This window comes from Notamacropus eugenii, chromosome 3 (genome assembly GCF_028372415.1).
Source record: "Notamacropus eugenii isolate mMacEug1 chromosome 3, mMacEug1.pri_v2, whole genome shotgun sequence".
NCBI classification, from domain to species: domain Eukaryota; kingdom Metazoa; phylum Chordata; class Mammalia; order Diprotodontia; family Macropodidae; genus Notamacropus; species Notamacropus eugenii.
The window spans coordinates 159456277-159470046 of record NC_092874.1 but is presented as its reverse complement, the minus strand read 5'-3'; the positions used below and the strand labels follow the sequence as shown (position 1 = coordinate 159470046).

The following is a 13770-nucleotide window of genomic DNA, read 5'->3' as shown; positions in this document are numbered from 1 at the left end:
AAATCCTAGATCAGTTGTCTACTTATAACATATCATAAGAAGATAGAAGACCATGGGGTAATTTAAGTAATCATATATTATTTTTGCAAGAAATTTGACTGCTCATATTATTGTTACTTAAAAAATCATAATCTACATTATTACAGAATAAAAGTCTACATTTTTAGAATAACATTGAATTTGTTAAAAATGTAAACACTGCATACATTCAGTCTGAAATAAAACAGCAGCTGCATTTGAATCTGCTGTGAAGATTTGGCTCAGTATTTCATTTATTTGTTGATATGTTTAAATGCAGTTTTGAATTTCAGCCAATCTCTGATAGGAAGACAGACTTGGGCTGGCTTTATTTATTTATTTTTAAGGTCAGCACTCTACCCTGCAAATCATGGTTTTCAGTAGTTCCTTATATAAGACAAACTACAAGAAAAATAAAAAATTATCTTCTTTTTATTCCTGAAGACAATATTCTGATTATTCCAGGATAAGAAATAGGACGGAATATGTCACATAAATAGAACCAGCTATATACTGCTAACTTAAAGCATGATAGAAATATCATATTCATTTCCTATTATTTCATCAAACATGTTTTTATATGGATTTTTGCATATTTTAATATACTTATAGGTTATTTTTTGTTAACACTTGTCAAGTGATTGACATTTCTATTATTTGAATAGGAATATTTGGATGTTCTGGGAAGACCAATGGTTTTGGCAGGAGAAAAAGCCAAGCAAGTCCAGTGGACCAATGTATACTTGGATGCACTGGTAAGGTTTTCTGTTTCTTATGCAGAGATGAATATCATAATTATGGTATACTAATGATTTCTACCTACTTTTTCTTACTTGGCATTCCCCTGTCTGTGCATTCCCCATAAATATGACTTTTAGAACCTACTGTTATGTCTTTGCTTTTGTTAATTCTCAGTGTGCAGAGTTTTTTTCTCTTTATTTAAAAAAATATATATCACAATTCTCAAGTTGATTAGAACTATGGGAGAAAATAATTTTGCATGAATGACTATGAATTTTTGTGTTCACATTTAGTGGCAAATATTAACATGAATTAATCTTATTTAACAACTATTAAGCACCAATATGTTCAAAGTACTGAGCTTTAGATACAAAGGTAAACAAGATGCAACCTCTGAATTTTTAGTTTATAATAAAACACAGGGCAATATAAAATGACTACAAGTATTTACTAAGTTTAGGGCAGAACATAATTATAACTATTTTGGCCCCTGTAGGTATTCTCTTGCCCAGATTCAACTATCCTTCATTTCTTCAGTTCCAGCTTTGATACCATGATAAATATAGTGATGGAAAATGTAGCAAAATGTGTGTGTGGGGGGGTGGTTAGTAATTATGAAGTGTTTTAATATTTTATCATAACAAAAAGAGAGCTGGCCTCAGGAAGACCTGGTTGCAACTCCACATACTGGCTATGTGACCCTGGGCAAGTCATTTAACCTCTCCATGCTCTAGGCAAGTCTTTCAGAATATAAGTTGCAGCATTACTTGCGAGAGTTTTCATACCAGGGAATTCTCTATATCAGGAAAACCATAACTCCAATTCCTGTCATGCTATTTTAATTAAGATTTCATGGTCCACACATGTTTAATTATGTTTAAATTCATTCCCTGCATCACTGAGATAGCATGTACTCATGGATGTCCAGAATAAGTGTAATTCTCAGAACTGAACACAGAGCTCTAGATATAGTCTCTGTATGAACTCTGTCTTGGAGAATGCCTATAATTAAAAAGGAGACTAGTAAAGGAAAGAACCATGTCATCACTCCTTTTGTTGCAGGGTGCTAAAATTGCATTAATGTAGTCAAATTTCTCATTTACTTGTACTCTGCCTCCTCATGCTGTGGGCGCATATGGAGGTCACAGTCTCTGAGAATCCCTAGGGTTTTAGTTAGGAGCTTTTTTTTTTTCTTGTAAGGTATACCGTCACATCTGCCTTATCTCATACTTAGGTTGTTTGTTTGTTTTAACCCAGGTACATGACTTAATATGCATCTTACCTTCATCTCCAAAATTATATTCCACCATCTCAGCCAGGCAAATCTTCTGGTATCTCAGTTCAGTCATCTGCCTCTCACTGCTCTTCTCCAATCTCCATCCTCTCCAAATTAAGGAAGCAAGACGTATGATTACATAAAAACAACAAACAAAAATAGATGTTCAAATATGTACATATGTATATCTGGGATTTTATCAGTGGGAGGTACATATTTCCAGTGCGGCACATACTTCTGCTGATATAGGATGGGAATCCATCTCTAACTTACAGTCTTGAACAGTTGTATGGAAAATTATGAATACTGAAAACATAAATTAATATGAATAAATAAACAAGAAAATTGCAGAGTTAAGCATTTTAACCACAGTCACAGTAATAATCAGTTAATGCATTTCAGAGGCAAGACTTAAACCCAGGTCTTCCTGAAACTAGGGCCAGCTATCTATTATACCGTTCTCTTTTACTTAATCCTTATTTATACTTTTAAATTTAGGTGGACCTTCAGTAGGTTTTTTGGCTTTTGTTGTTGTTTTGCAGGCAATTATATTGTGATGATGCAACCTTGATTTGTTTATTTAAGTCCATTTATGAAATTAGATTACCTCACAGTCAGGGAAAGAGCTTTAGTAATTCCTGGAAGTTCCTATTACTCACAGGGCCAATTATTACTAAGTATCAATTTGTATATTAACATGGAGCATGATAAAGACACCTGTGCTAACTTACATTAAGGCTTATGCCAGGGATAATCATTTAAATTGAAAAAAATGATGAAATTGCTTTACTTAAATTATGTAATTCATTTCCCTGGGTCAGATGTTAATTTTTCTTTACAAAATGCCAAAGTTGTGATAGTGTTATCCTTACTGGTAACTCTCCCTTAGTGCGTAGGGACATGGACAAAATTAACATCCGTGTACTGGAAATAAAATGCTGATTCAATAACCTTTCCCCTACTTCGTTGGCCTCATTTTGCTTAATATGATACAAAGCATGAAGAGCAAGATCCCTGCTCTTCTGGCTACTTATCAGTTGGTTCTTGTAAAATAAACAGATACAGGAAGTTGGGGGGGGGCGGAATAACCGCTATTAGCAGCAGTCATGCCTTCTGATATAGATAAAGGAAGGTTTGCTTACCTCAATCCATGCTAAAAATACTGCTGAATGTTCATCCCAAACCCCCATAGTTACACAAGTTCACATGGTCAACAAAAGTTGCGCTGTGGTCATAGTGCTTCGATGTCTTTAAGACCACCATGGGACACTGTGTGACTGAGAAAAGCAATTACTGTGCCCTGCTGTATTTCCTATGGCCAAAAGTTCACTGACCAGAATGTCTGGTTTTCTGTTGAAGTTCTAACTGATAGCATAAGTGACGTTACGAGAAAGTTCATGTGGTCTCTAAGTATGTCCTTTCAACCTGGGGGGTGGAGGGGAGGGAGGTTGCTTTTAATGAAGACAGAAAAACACTGCCTGCCTCAGTTGCTTGCATTGTTTTAGTCAGCAGACCCTGAAGAATATCCATTAAATTGTCTTATAAAATCCTGGGACACAATTATAGAGATGTCACCGACTTCTACACTTCATTTAACAAACATTTCTCAAGTGACTAATCTGTGTTGAGTAGTGCTAATTGCTAGGAGGGATACATAAATGAATGAGAGACAGTTCTTGACCTTGTTAAGTTTATAGTCAAATAAAGTATACAATGGATGCTCAATATATTTTTGTGGGCTGAATGAATACAACAGTAATCACAATACCCAAGTTAAATTGGATAAGTGGCATAAGAAAGGTATTCATTAAAAATAATACAGGAAGTGATCAGTGCCAGCTTGGAGGTGGGCAGTGCAGTAGTAAGTAGTGTGAAAGTAAATCATGTGTCACAAAGAATATGGCATGTGCCCTGGACTTTCAGGGATGGGATGGATAGTCTTTGCCTCCACAAGTTGTATGATTTCGGGGAGAGGATGAAGAGAGATATTGTAAGCAAAGGAAACAGAATTACCAAAGGCAGAGATGTAAAAGGGTTACAGACAGTTCAATCTGACTCCAGGGGTGGGGAGCCTGTAACCTCAAGGACACCTTGAGGACATAGGTTCCCCATCTCTGATAGATTCTCCAATATAGATAAGGTAAAGATGGAAGATAATGTCAGAAAGTTAGATTGGGGCAGATCAGAAAGGACTTTAAGGTAATATGCCCCTATGGTACATTTACAGAGAACATGGACAGAAGTTAACATAGAAAGAGCAAGTATGGATGGATTGTGATCTGTGTTATCAGAGGAAGCATGAGCATCGGTGAGATTACAGACTCATTAATGTAATTTAATAAGGAGCTGGATTTTATTAACTCATGCAACGCAGAGCCACTAAAGTGTTTGGGACAAAGGGAGTAATATTATCAGATCTATACATTAGGAATATTTATATCCAGGTCATAGGATAGACTGGAAGGCTGAACCCATTTAGATGTACAGTGAATAGTGTTTTGAAAGTATTTCAGTAATATAGTGAAAAATTCAGAAGAAAATTTTAAGAAAGGCCAAAGATTTTTTTTTTTAATTATTATATACATACCTTACTTTGCACAGTTATCCTGAAAATTGCATATAAATTCTAATTCCTGCTGGGGGAGCTCATGGAAAGGAGGGTCTTTACTTGGATCATTATGTAAAGAGAAATACATTTGCATATTCAATCACTGATCTATATTTTTGATTTATGAAAGGCAGCATCATAGGGAGAGAACAGAGGGCCACAGGGAAGAGGAAGGGAGAAGGAACTTGGGATAGAGTAGAGAAATTGTTTCTCCATGTTATAGCCCTCCCTAAAATTCTTCTTTCCCCAGCTTTTATTCCTACCAGCTTGGAATGATTTTAGGTCCAGTCACATGTATGGATTTAAACCGTAGTAAACTTAAGAAAATTGATGTTATGGGATCAGATAGGTTGTGGTCCTTTCAAAGAAACCTTGAGATTATGTATCATTACATATTCCTGATTTTATTCCCCAACCACAATCTCTACATTTGGCCTGAGTAATCGAGTTTGAATCCTGGCTCAGCTTTACTTACCTACCTGTGTGACCATGAGCACAGCCCTTAACTGTTTTCAGTCTCAATTTCCAATCGAAAATAAAAGAAGGCAGGCTTGGACTAAATGATCAAAAAGCATCTTTCAAGTTCTAAATCTGCTTTACTCCCTGTGATCCTATGATAAATATTACCCACCCTGGTAAGTTTAAATTCTCAGAATAAATTACTTTTAATAGTGTTACTTTTGAAAATATCACTTTCAGATTTCAAGTTGCTAAATATAGCTTGAGTAAGAGATGAGCAATATAATTTAATTATCGTTCATTTTAGTATATTCATTTTCAAGTGGCAAAGACATCGATGTTTTTGTAACAGAAAACTGATTTCTAATCATTTTACATCTCAGATTAATTGCCTTTTATAAACTGATTCAGGATGCATTACTGTTTCCTGAAATTTCTAGAAATCTGTTGCTGTTTGGTACTTAAAGAAAAGAAGTTTATTGTTTTATGATCCCTTTTCTACTTTACCATCAAATGCACAATTTTACTCCTGAGAGCATCTTTAGACAGAACTTCTCTTGAAAGGTACACAGTACTAAATATAACATGAGAAAACTAAAGGATCAGAAGCATGATTCCCTAGGAATTAGTACTGTAATATTCTAAAATTAGTGTGAAGTCATAAATCCAAAGCATGAAAGGGAGTAGAATGGGATTAAAAGAAATTAGGTGAAGACAAGTCACGATTTTAATAGAATGAAAAACGGAAACTGTAGTGTTGTTGATTGTGGGTGGTCCGTGCTATGAGATACATTGTTGCTAGGTCAGTGAAAGTATGAGCTGGGCTGCTGAAACATTTATAGGTTGGTGTTCATTTCTGTGGCTTGGTAAAAGATATTTGTGAAACTTTCGTAGTATTAGTTAATATCGCATGTTTCAACAACTGTCTAAAATTTCCTGATTCTTTCCCATAAAATATCTCAAAACGTGCAATGGGATGTTGTCAGAACCTAAGCTTGCAATGGCTCTTCCAAAATTTGATAAGTAGTTTTGATTTTCTGCTTCACTTTTTATAAACCAAGAATAAAGTATCCTGTCTGAAAAATCAAAGGCTAATGCATTTTTTATTGAACTGAGTATTGAGTATACTTCTTTTGTGTATGATTCCTGCCCTTAATCACTCACCATGCCACAATTTAACATCATTTTCCCTTTTATTTGTTTATCTTTTTTTTTTGAAGGAACTGGGCCTTGTCATTACTGGAACACTTCCTGTCTTCAACCTAACAGGCCAAGAGGAAAATAAAGGAAACATAAAGGTTAAAAGTTAATTAAGATTATTATTACTGATAATAACTTATAAAGTGTGACGTTGAAGCTCACTGCGGTTAAAATATCTGTGTAAGGAAATACCCACATTATGACCATTTTCTGAAGATAGAAACAAATGCTAAAAGTTGGTTGTCTATGAAATGGGAAATTGATGTTATCTACATATTTTCTAAGTCACTGTCTTACATTGCTATACCTAATTGCAAACAATAAGGGCCAAATTTCAGATTCTGGTATGAGAAATAGGTTGATAATCATGTATGTGAGTTTGTAAAAGGAATCCAGGAAGCATCGATGACCAGAGATCATAGCAAATGTATAGCTGCATGGAGTAATGCCAGATAAAGTAAATGTATTTTTTTAAAAATCATTCTTCATTTGTAATTTTAAAAGGTTAGTTTAATTAGTAAATTATGTCAGAGTTAGGCTTTCAACAATGATTTTTGTAGCTGCATAGAATGTTAGAGATCTGGCCTTGGAATAATCCAAGCTGGCTGTGTGATCTCCTGCAAGCCATTTAACATCTTAGGGCCTCAAGTAATTCTCTAAGACCTTTGGTTACCTAGTAGGTGCTGATCTACATTGATAGTGGGAGTTTTCTCTTTAGAGAGTTCACTAGGTTTTGGAAATCAGAAGTCTTATCCCCTCTTTTTATCCACTTAGTGAGAAGCAGGTAAACTTCATAGAAATGTAATCTATTCCCTAGTCTTCATTAATGTTCTAATTACATTGAAATGCAGCATGTCTAAAATAATTTTAGAAACTGTCAAGCTTCTGCTGATGCAATAATTATTCAGTTATTTTTGAGTAATGATTTTTGTAGAACAAAATATGTTCCAACTACATTGGGTTAATTGTAAAGTGAATTTATTGTAGCTTTTAAGACAGTTATGAGGGTTTTTTTTTAAGATAATGAATTCATGTTTAATCAATTTATTAATCACCTTTTAGAGTAGCATGCTTTCTTGGTACTGGGGGAGATATTAAGATGAATAAGATAAATAATGGGTAAATTGGCCAATGCTCCTGATATCAAAAAGGTATAAATTTTCTCTTCATAGTATAAGCATTTTTTGCCTTTGATATATATTTGATCCAAGTGAAATCCATGTTAATACAGTAGTCATGGGGCTCACTACTATATTTCACACACACACACACACACACACACACACACACACACACACACACACACACACACACACTTTCCTCCTCCTGGAAGAATTCCTGGGTACTACTTGGGTACTTTACTTATGGAATACCTTAGGACAGCAGTGGGAAATCTGCAACCTCCAGGCCACATGTGGCCCTCCTTGACTGAATCCAAAATTCAGGTTTTATTCTGTGGAGTTTGGATTCAGTCAAAGGGGCATGCTTGAGGACTTAGAGGGCCACACTTGGCCTCACAGCCACAAGTTCCCCACCCCTGGCGTAGGGATTGCTTGTAACTTGACCTTTGCTCAGCTTACTGCAGTGTTTGACCCCTACTCATACTGGCAGAGAGTAAGCACTACTTTTCTTCTCCAAGATTCTAGGGATAGCCCAGACATAGTGGGGGTAGCTTTTCTAAGACTATAGCTCATGAGCTACTACAAATATACTTTCCCTTGTTGATTTTAAGTTGAAATCAACTAGTCAGCCATACTTAGTTTGTAGAAATGAGTTTTTACTAATGTGATATAACAATAATAGTTGGTACAAGCTATTCTGCCTTAAAGTCTGCATCGCATACTCTCACAAGTACATATAGAGTCTAGAATAAAGTGGGCTTAATATCAGCCCATTTTGCAAAGAGTATTTACATCTCAAGAAACTCTTCTTGCTGGAATGCTCAAGTTATTCTTCTTAGGTTTGATTTAGTGTTTCTACTGGTCTTCTTTCCGAACTTTGAGCCTTCCTTTATACAGCGTGCAAATACTGCTTCCAGCCCTTGCTGTCCCAGGGATGTTGTCATGATGCAAATGAAAAAGTCTATAACCTTTGCTCTTCTGAAGCTCACAGGGTTCTCTTCCAGCCAAGAGAGGAAAGGAGGAAATGTGACAAAAGTCAAGGCCTGGAACTTCTCTTCTCCCTTTCCCCAAGTCAAGGGCTTGACAAGAGGGCTTTAATTCTATGCTATCAATATCTGGAAGTTAGTCAGTAAATATTTGTTAAGTACCTACTATGTGCTAATCATTGGAAATACAAAGAAAGGTCAAAGGCAGTCTCTGATTTCAGGAGTTCACAATCTAATGAGAGAGACAATATACAAACTATAAACAAATGAGATTTATAGATGTAGATCTTTATATTTATTATACATATCTAAACATATGATGTATCTTAAATTGCAAATAATCAAAAGCAAATAATCAGTGGTATTAACATTAAGAGGGATCAAGAAAAGCTTCTTGTAGAAGATGGGATTTTAACTAGGACTCATTTAAAGGAAGCCAGGGAACCAAGGAATCAGAGATGAGGATGGAGAGTGTTCCAAGCATGGGGGACAGCCAATGAAAATTCACCAAGTCAGGAAATGGAGTGACATGTACAAGAAGGCCAGTGATAATGGATCTCAGAGTATATACAGGATTATAAAAAGATTATAAAAAGGTGGTGCAGGTTGGTTATGAAGGGCTTTGAATGCCAGAGGATTTTATATTTGATCTCAGAAATGGTAGACCCTGTAGTTTATTGAATAGAGTATGACATAGTTAGATCTGTGCTTTTAAGAAGATCACTTTGATAGCTAACTGGAGGATGAAATAGAGTGTGAAGAAACTTGTGGCAATGAGACCATGCAGTAGTCCAAGCCTGAGGTGAGGGCCTATATCAGGGTGGAGGCTGTTTCAGCAGAGAAAATGGGACTTATAGGAGAAATGTTATAAAGGTAAAATCAACAGGTTTTGGCACAAGATTGGATATGGGGGGGGAGGGTGGGTAAGAAATAGAGAGGGATCAAGAATGACACCTAGAGTCTGAGCCTGGGTGACTGTGAAGGACGGTGCTAACATAAATCCTTTAAAATTGTCTTCGTTTTACATGACTACACATGTGTAACCTGTATCAAATTGTATGCTGTCTTGGAGAAAGAGTAGAGTTGAGGGGGAGGGAAGTAACATGAAACCTCAAAAATGTTAAAAAAATATTAAAAATATCTTTATGTATAATGGAAAAAATTAAAAAAATTAAGAATAATAGTATTTTTAATATTAAGAGGGAAGGTAGGAAAAAGGGAAGGTTTTGAAGGAAAGAGAGCATGTTCAGTTTTGAACATGCTGAGTTTAAGATGTCTACTGGGCATCTTGAAACAGGACACCCAGTTCAAGATGCCCAGTACGCAGTTGGAAATGTGAGAATAAAGGTCACCTGAGAGGGTAACACTGCATAAACAGAGTTAAGAATAATCAGTATAAAAATGACAGTTGAACCAATGGGTGCTAACGAGATCACCAAGTGAATTACTATACAGGGATAAGAGACTAGAGCCTCTGTGGGATATCCTTAGTTAATAGACATGAATATCCAGCAAAGTATACTAAGAAGGGATCATATAGGAGAAGAATCAGGGAAAAATGATTGACAGTGTCAAAGGCTGTGGGGAGGTCAAGAAGGATAAAAACCGAGAAAAGGCCATTAGAGCTGGAAATTAAGAGATCATTGGTAACTTTGAAGAGAGCACTTTCAGTTGAATGATGAAATCCACAGACAGACTGTCAAGAGTTAAGAAAAGAATGAGAGGAAGTCAAGGGAACTTGACATACAACCATATTGTAGATGGTTTCATCAAAGAAATTAGCTAAAAAAGAAAGCAAAGATATGGAATAGTGACTAACGAGTTTTTTGAGAATAGGAAAGATAGGGATATGTTCTTGGGCAGTAGGGAAGCAGCCAGTAGACAGGATGAGATTGAAGATAAGTGAGAGTGGGAGATAATAGGCCAATAGGGATCCCGTCTACTATTTTATCCAAAACCTACGTGACATAATTGGTTTGCTCAAATCGATTAAAACATACTTCCTATTTGATGTCACCATAGTTTATCCAGTAAATTGATCAACGGCATTTTCAAACTATGATTAATTAAATGGAGATGTGGTATAGGTATAGCATCTTGTCACTTATTTAAGTAGATTTAGGTCACCCTTGTTTACACTTGGTTCTGGTACATGGTGCAAAGGAGAATAGCAATTACTTTATTCTTTTTAATTCTATTTAATGGATGGAGATAGCATGATGTAATGGATAGAGTTTGATACAAAGACAGGATAATATTTTTTCAAGTTCTGCTTTTGATGCATATTGGCCTTGTGACCCAGGGCTGGAATTCTTGTTAACTCTCTATAAAGAACATAAGTTGCAGAAAATATGCTGATCTGCATTGACAGAGGAGGGGGTTTCTTCACCCAAGAGTTCCTTTTACCCATGAGATCACAGCTCCAGTCCCTAGCAATAGCTGTCTGAATGTTTTTAATCTACAGAGAAGATGTTCCATAATTTTATGGCATTCTATTCCATTGTTTTATAATCGTGTCAGGGAGATATTAATCATCTCTTGCTGTAGATAAAAAAATTGCATTTTCCTGTGATAGTAAAAAGAATGTGGTAGCTGGTCATAGTCAATACACTAATAAACCTTATGTAATGTAGTGATGATAACAGAGTGTTCTTCCAGATGTCAGATGCTATATAACTGTTATGAAAAGAAGTTTTCATGACAGTAAACCATACCCACATAATAAAATTAAGCAAAAAAAAGTCATAAGCTGATACTTAAAAGGCTTGTTATGCATATATGCCCAGCCTTCTATATATGTGGGCTCTTTGTAATTTAGTAAGATTGAGTCATTTAGGAGACAAAGTTGAAAATATAGAATCCTTTTTTAAAAAAACATAAGCAAATAAATTAACTTTCTGAAATCTTCCACTAGAACCAGCTGATTCTTGGTGTAATGGGAGTTGATGTGTCCTTAGAAGATATCAAAAGACTTACACCACGCTTTACAGTAAGTTGCAGTTTTCTCCTTTTGACCAGGTTTACCATGATGTAACTCAGTACAATACATATATGTTCTTGTGTTAATTCCAACACTCAAACCTAATGTCTAATCATTTAGTTCACTTGAATTGACATGCATGCTTATTGTGTGCAAAGGGCACTGTGCTAAATACTATGGATGATATGAGAATAAGGAAGATCTAATATAGTAGATAAGTGACAATTAGGTGGAGCATGAATGGAGTGCTGGACTTGGAGGCAGAAAGACTCATTTTTCTGAGTTCAAAGCTGGCCTCAGACACTTATTTGCTGGATGACCCTGGGCAAGTCACTGAACCCTGTTTGCCCCAGTCCTTCATCTGCAAAATGAGCTAGAGAAAGAAATGACAAACTACTCCAGTATCTTTGCCAAGAAAACTTCACAACTGAAGTGACTCAACAGCAACATAGTTCATAAGCTATTTATTTGTGCAGAATATAAATGTGTGTGAAAAATACAAAATGCTATGAAAATTCAAATAAAAGAGGAAAGTGCTATGGATTGAAGGATCAAAAATGAATTCACTAGTCATTTGAGTTGAACCTTGAAGGGTGGTTTAGATTTCAATTAGCAGATATGGAAGACCCAGGAAATTCTACATTAAAGAACTAGTAGCAAGTTATGGAAGTATGAAAGAGCAGCAGTCAAGGTAAATCATCTTGTTTGATTAGAGCTAAAAGGTTAGGAAGATGAATATCACATAAGTTGGAGATGGCAGAATACTTGAAAGGACAGAGTGAAGAGTTTGCACTACAGTCAGGCAGCGGGGAGCTAGTGAAGGTTTTTCTGAAGGAAAAAGAGAGGATGATTGCTATGCATTAAGAATGTTCATCTAGCAGATTTATAAGAATATTTAACCATTAGAACTGCCCAAAACTATAATTAATTGCTTCATGAGGACTGCATTTTCCTTTCACTTGAACGGCTTAAAGCAGACCCTGAATGTCAATTTTTAAAGGTTTTTATAGAGGATATTAGATACTTAAAAAAAAAGAAAAAACAGGACTAGATGATTCTCTGGCCCTATCTGTAACTAAAAGTTTATGAAATCTAGATTGGACACTCAGAAGAGAAATTAAGATGTGAGAGTCTTTGGATAGATATGATAATTGAATCTGTGGAAATAGATAAGATCCACAAAGGAGAGAGTGTAGAGAAATACGACTACTGACAAGCAATCTGAGAACAGAGACTTGGGGGAGGGGAATGCTTGTATTTAGGGAGTGGGAGAAGAATTAGAGCCAGAAAGAGCTAACAGGAAAGTAGAAGGTTTCAGGAGAGTACAGTGAAATGTAGCCAAGAGGGGAAATAGTTTCAAGAAGAAGTAGGAAAATGGTAACCCGAAATGCTACCAAAAGGTCAAGGAAGATAAGGAATGAGAAAAGGCCATTGGGTTGGAAAAATATTCCAGAGAGTATTTTCAGTATAGAGGAGAGTATGGAATGAAGAACACAGGAGTTATTTCATTTTCTGTGACAGAATGGAGAAAGAGAAAAGTTGTGAGTTTTGAGAGGTTGAGGAAACTATTACAGATAGTCTGTTTACTTACTAACCATTAAGGTTATCTTCAGAGATTGATGTAAGCTACTTGAAATATAGACTTGAGGATACTAGAAATGCTTAGACCAGCAACTGTGGGCATTAAAGGAACAGAAAACTCACTGAGGAGCAACTGAATTTAAATAGCATTAGGACTATAGCAAATTGTATCAATACCGGGAAAATGCCCATGGACACCTAACAATATAATACCTCCACTTCCAGAGTAACCAAGCAGTCCTCAAAATGAGTATTTTCTTTTTTTTAATTAGTTTGACTCTTCTGCAAAGAAGTTCCTTGAAAAAAGATTCCTGAACTGCAGATATTTATCACAAAGTCCTATTCAAGGAAAAAACATAAATCAAAACAAGTTGTTTTTTTTTTTCATTTGAGAAGCCTTTTATACAAGGGATAAAAATTATGACATTTAATAACACTATTTCTTGCATTGCATTTTTGGTCTCTAAAACATTTAGATCAGGTATTCTTAGGCTGGAGTCCATGAACCTTTTACAAAATAGTTTGATAGCCCTAGTTCAATATAATTGGTTTTTATTAGTAGTATTTATTATTAGTATTATTAGTATTTATTATTATTATTATTATTTAGTATTTTATTATTTACATTTGAAAATTTTAGGCTTCTACAGGCTTCATTAGATTGCCAAAATGGTTGATGACATAAAAAAGATCTATACCATGTTCTAGAAATCTCTGGCTCTTTGTTTCAGCCATGAAATTACCATGAATCAAATGGTATTGTTCATTGATGAATGGGGAAGATACTTAAGAACTGTTAT

General features: G+C 35.4%; 1 protein-coding gene across 9 annotated transcripts in view; it reads left to right on the top strand.

Moving 5' to 3' along the window:
• Window positions 1-13770, top strand: part of CACNA2D1 (calcium voltage-gated channel auxiliary subunit alpha2delta 1) — a 691308-nt gene that overhangs the window by 611449 nt on the left and 66089 nt on the right. For 8 of the 9 annotated variants that reach the window (XM_072653215.1, XM_072653214.1, XM_072653213.1 and 5 more), the window contains 3 exons: window positions 684-773; window positions 6323-6400; window positions 11324-11398. In XM_072653215.1, the coding sequence (XP_072509316.1) occupies window positions 684-773; window positions 6323-6400; window positions 11324-11398 (243 nt within the window). Of the gene's footprint in view, window positions 1-683; window positions 774-2016; window positions 2269-6322; window positions 6401-11323; window positions 11399-13770 lie in introns of those variants that run through there. The other variant, XM_072653221.1, reaches the window with a different exon arrangement.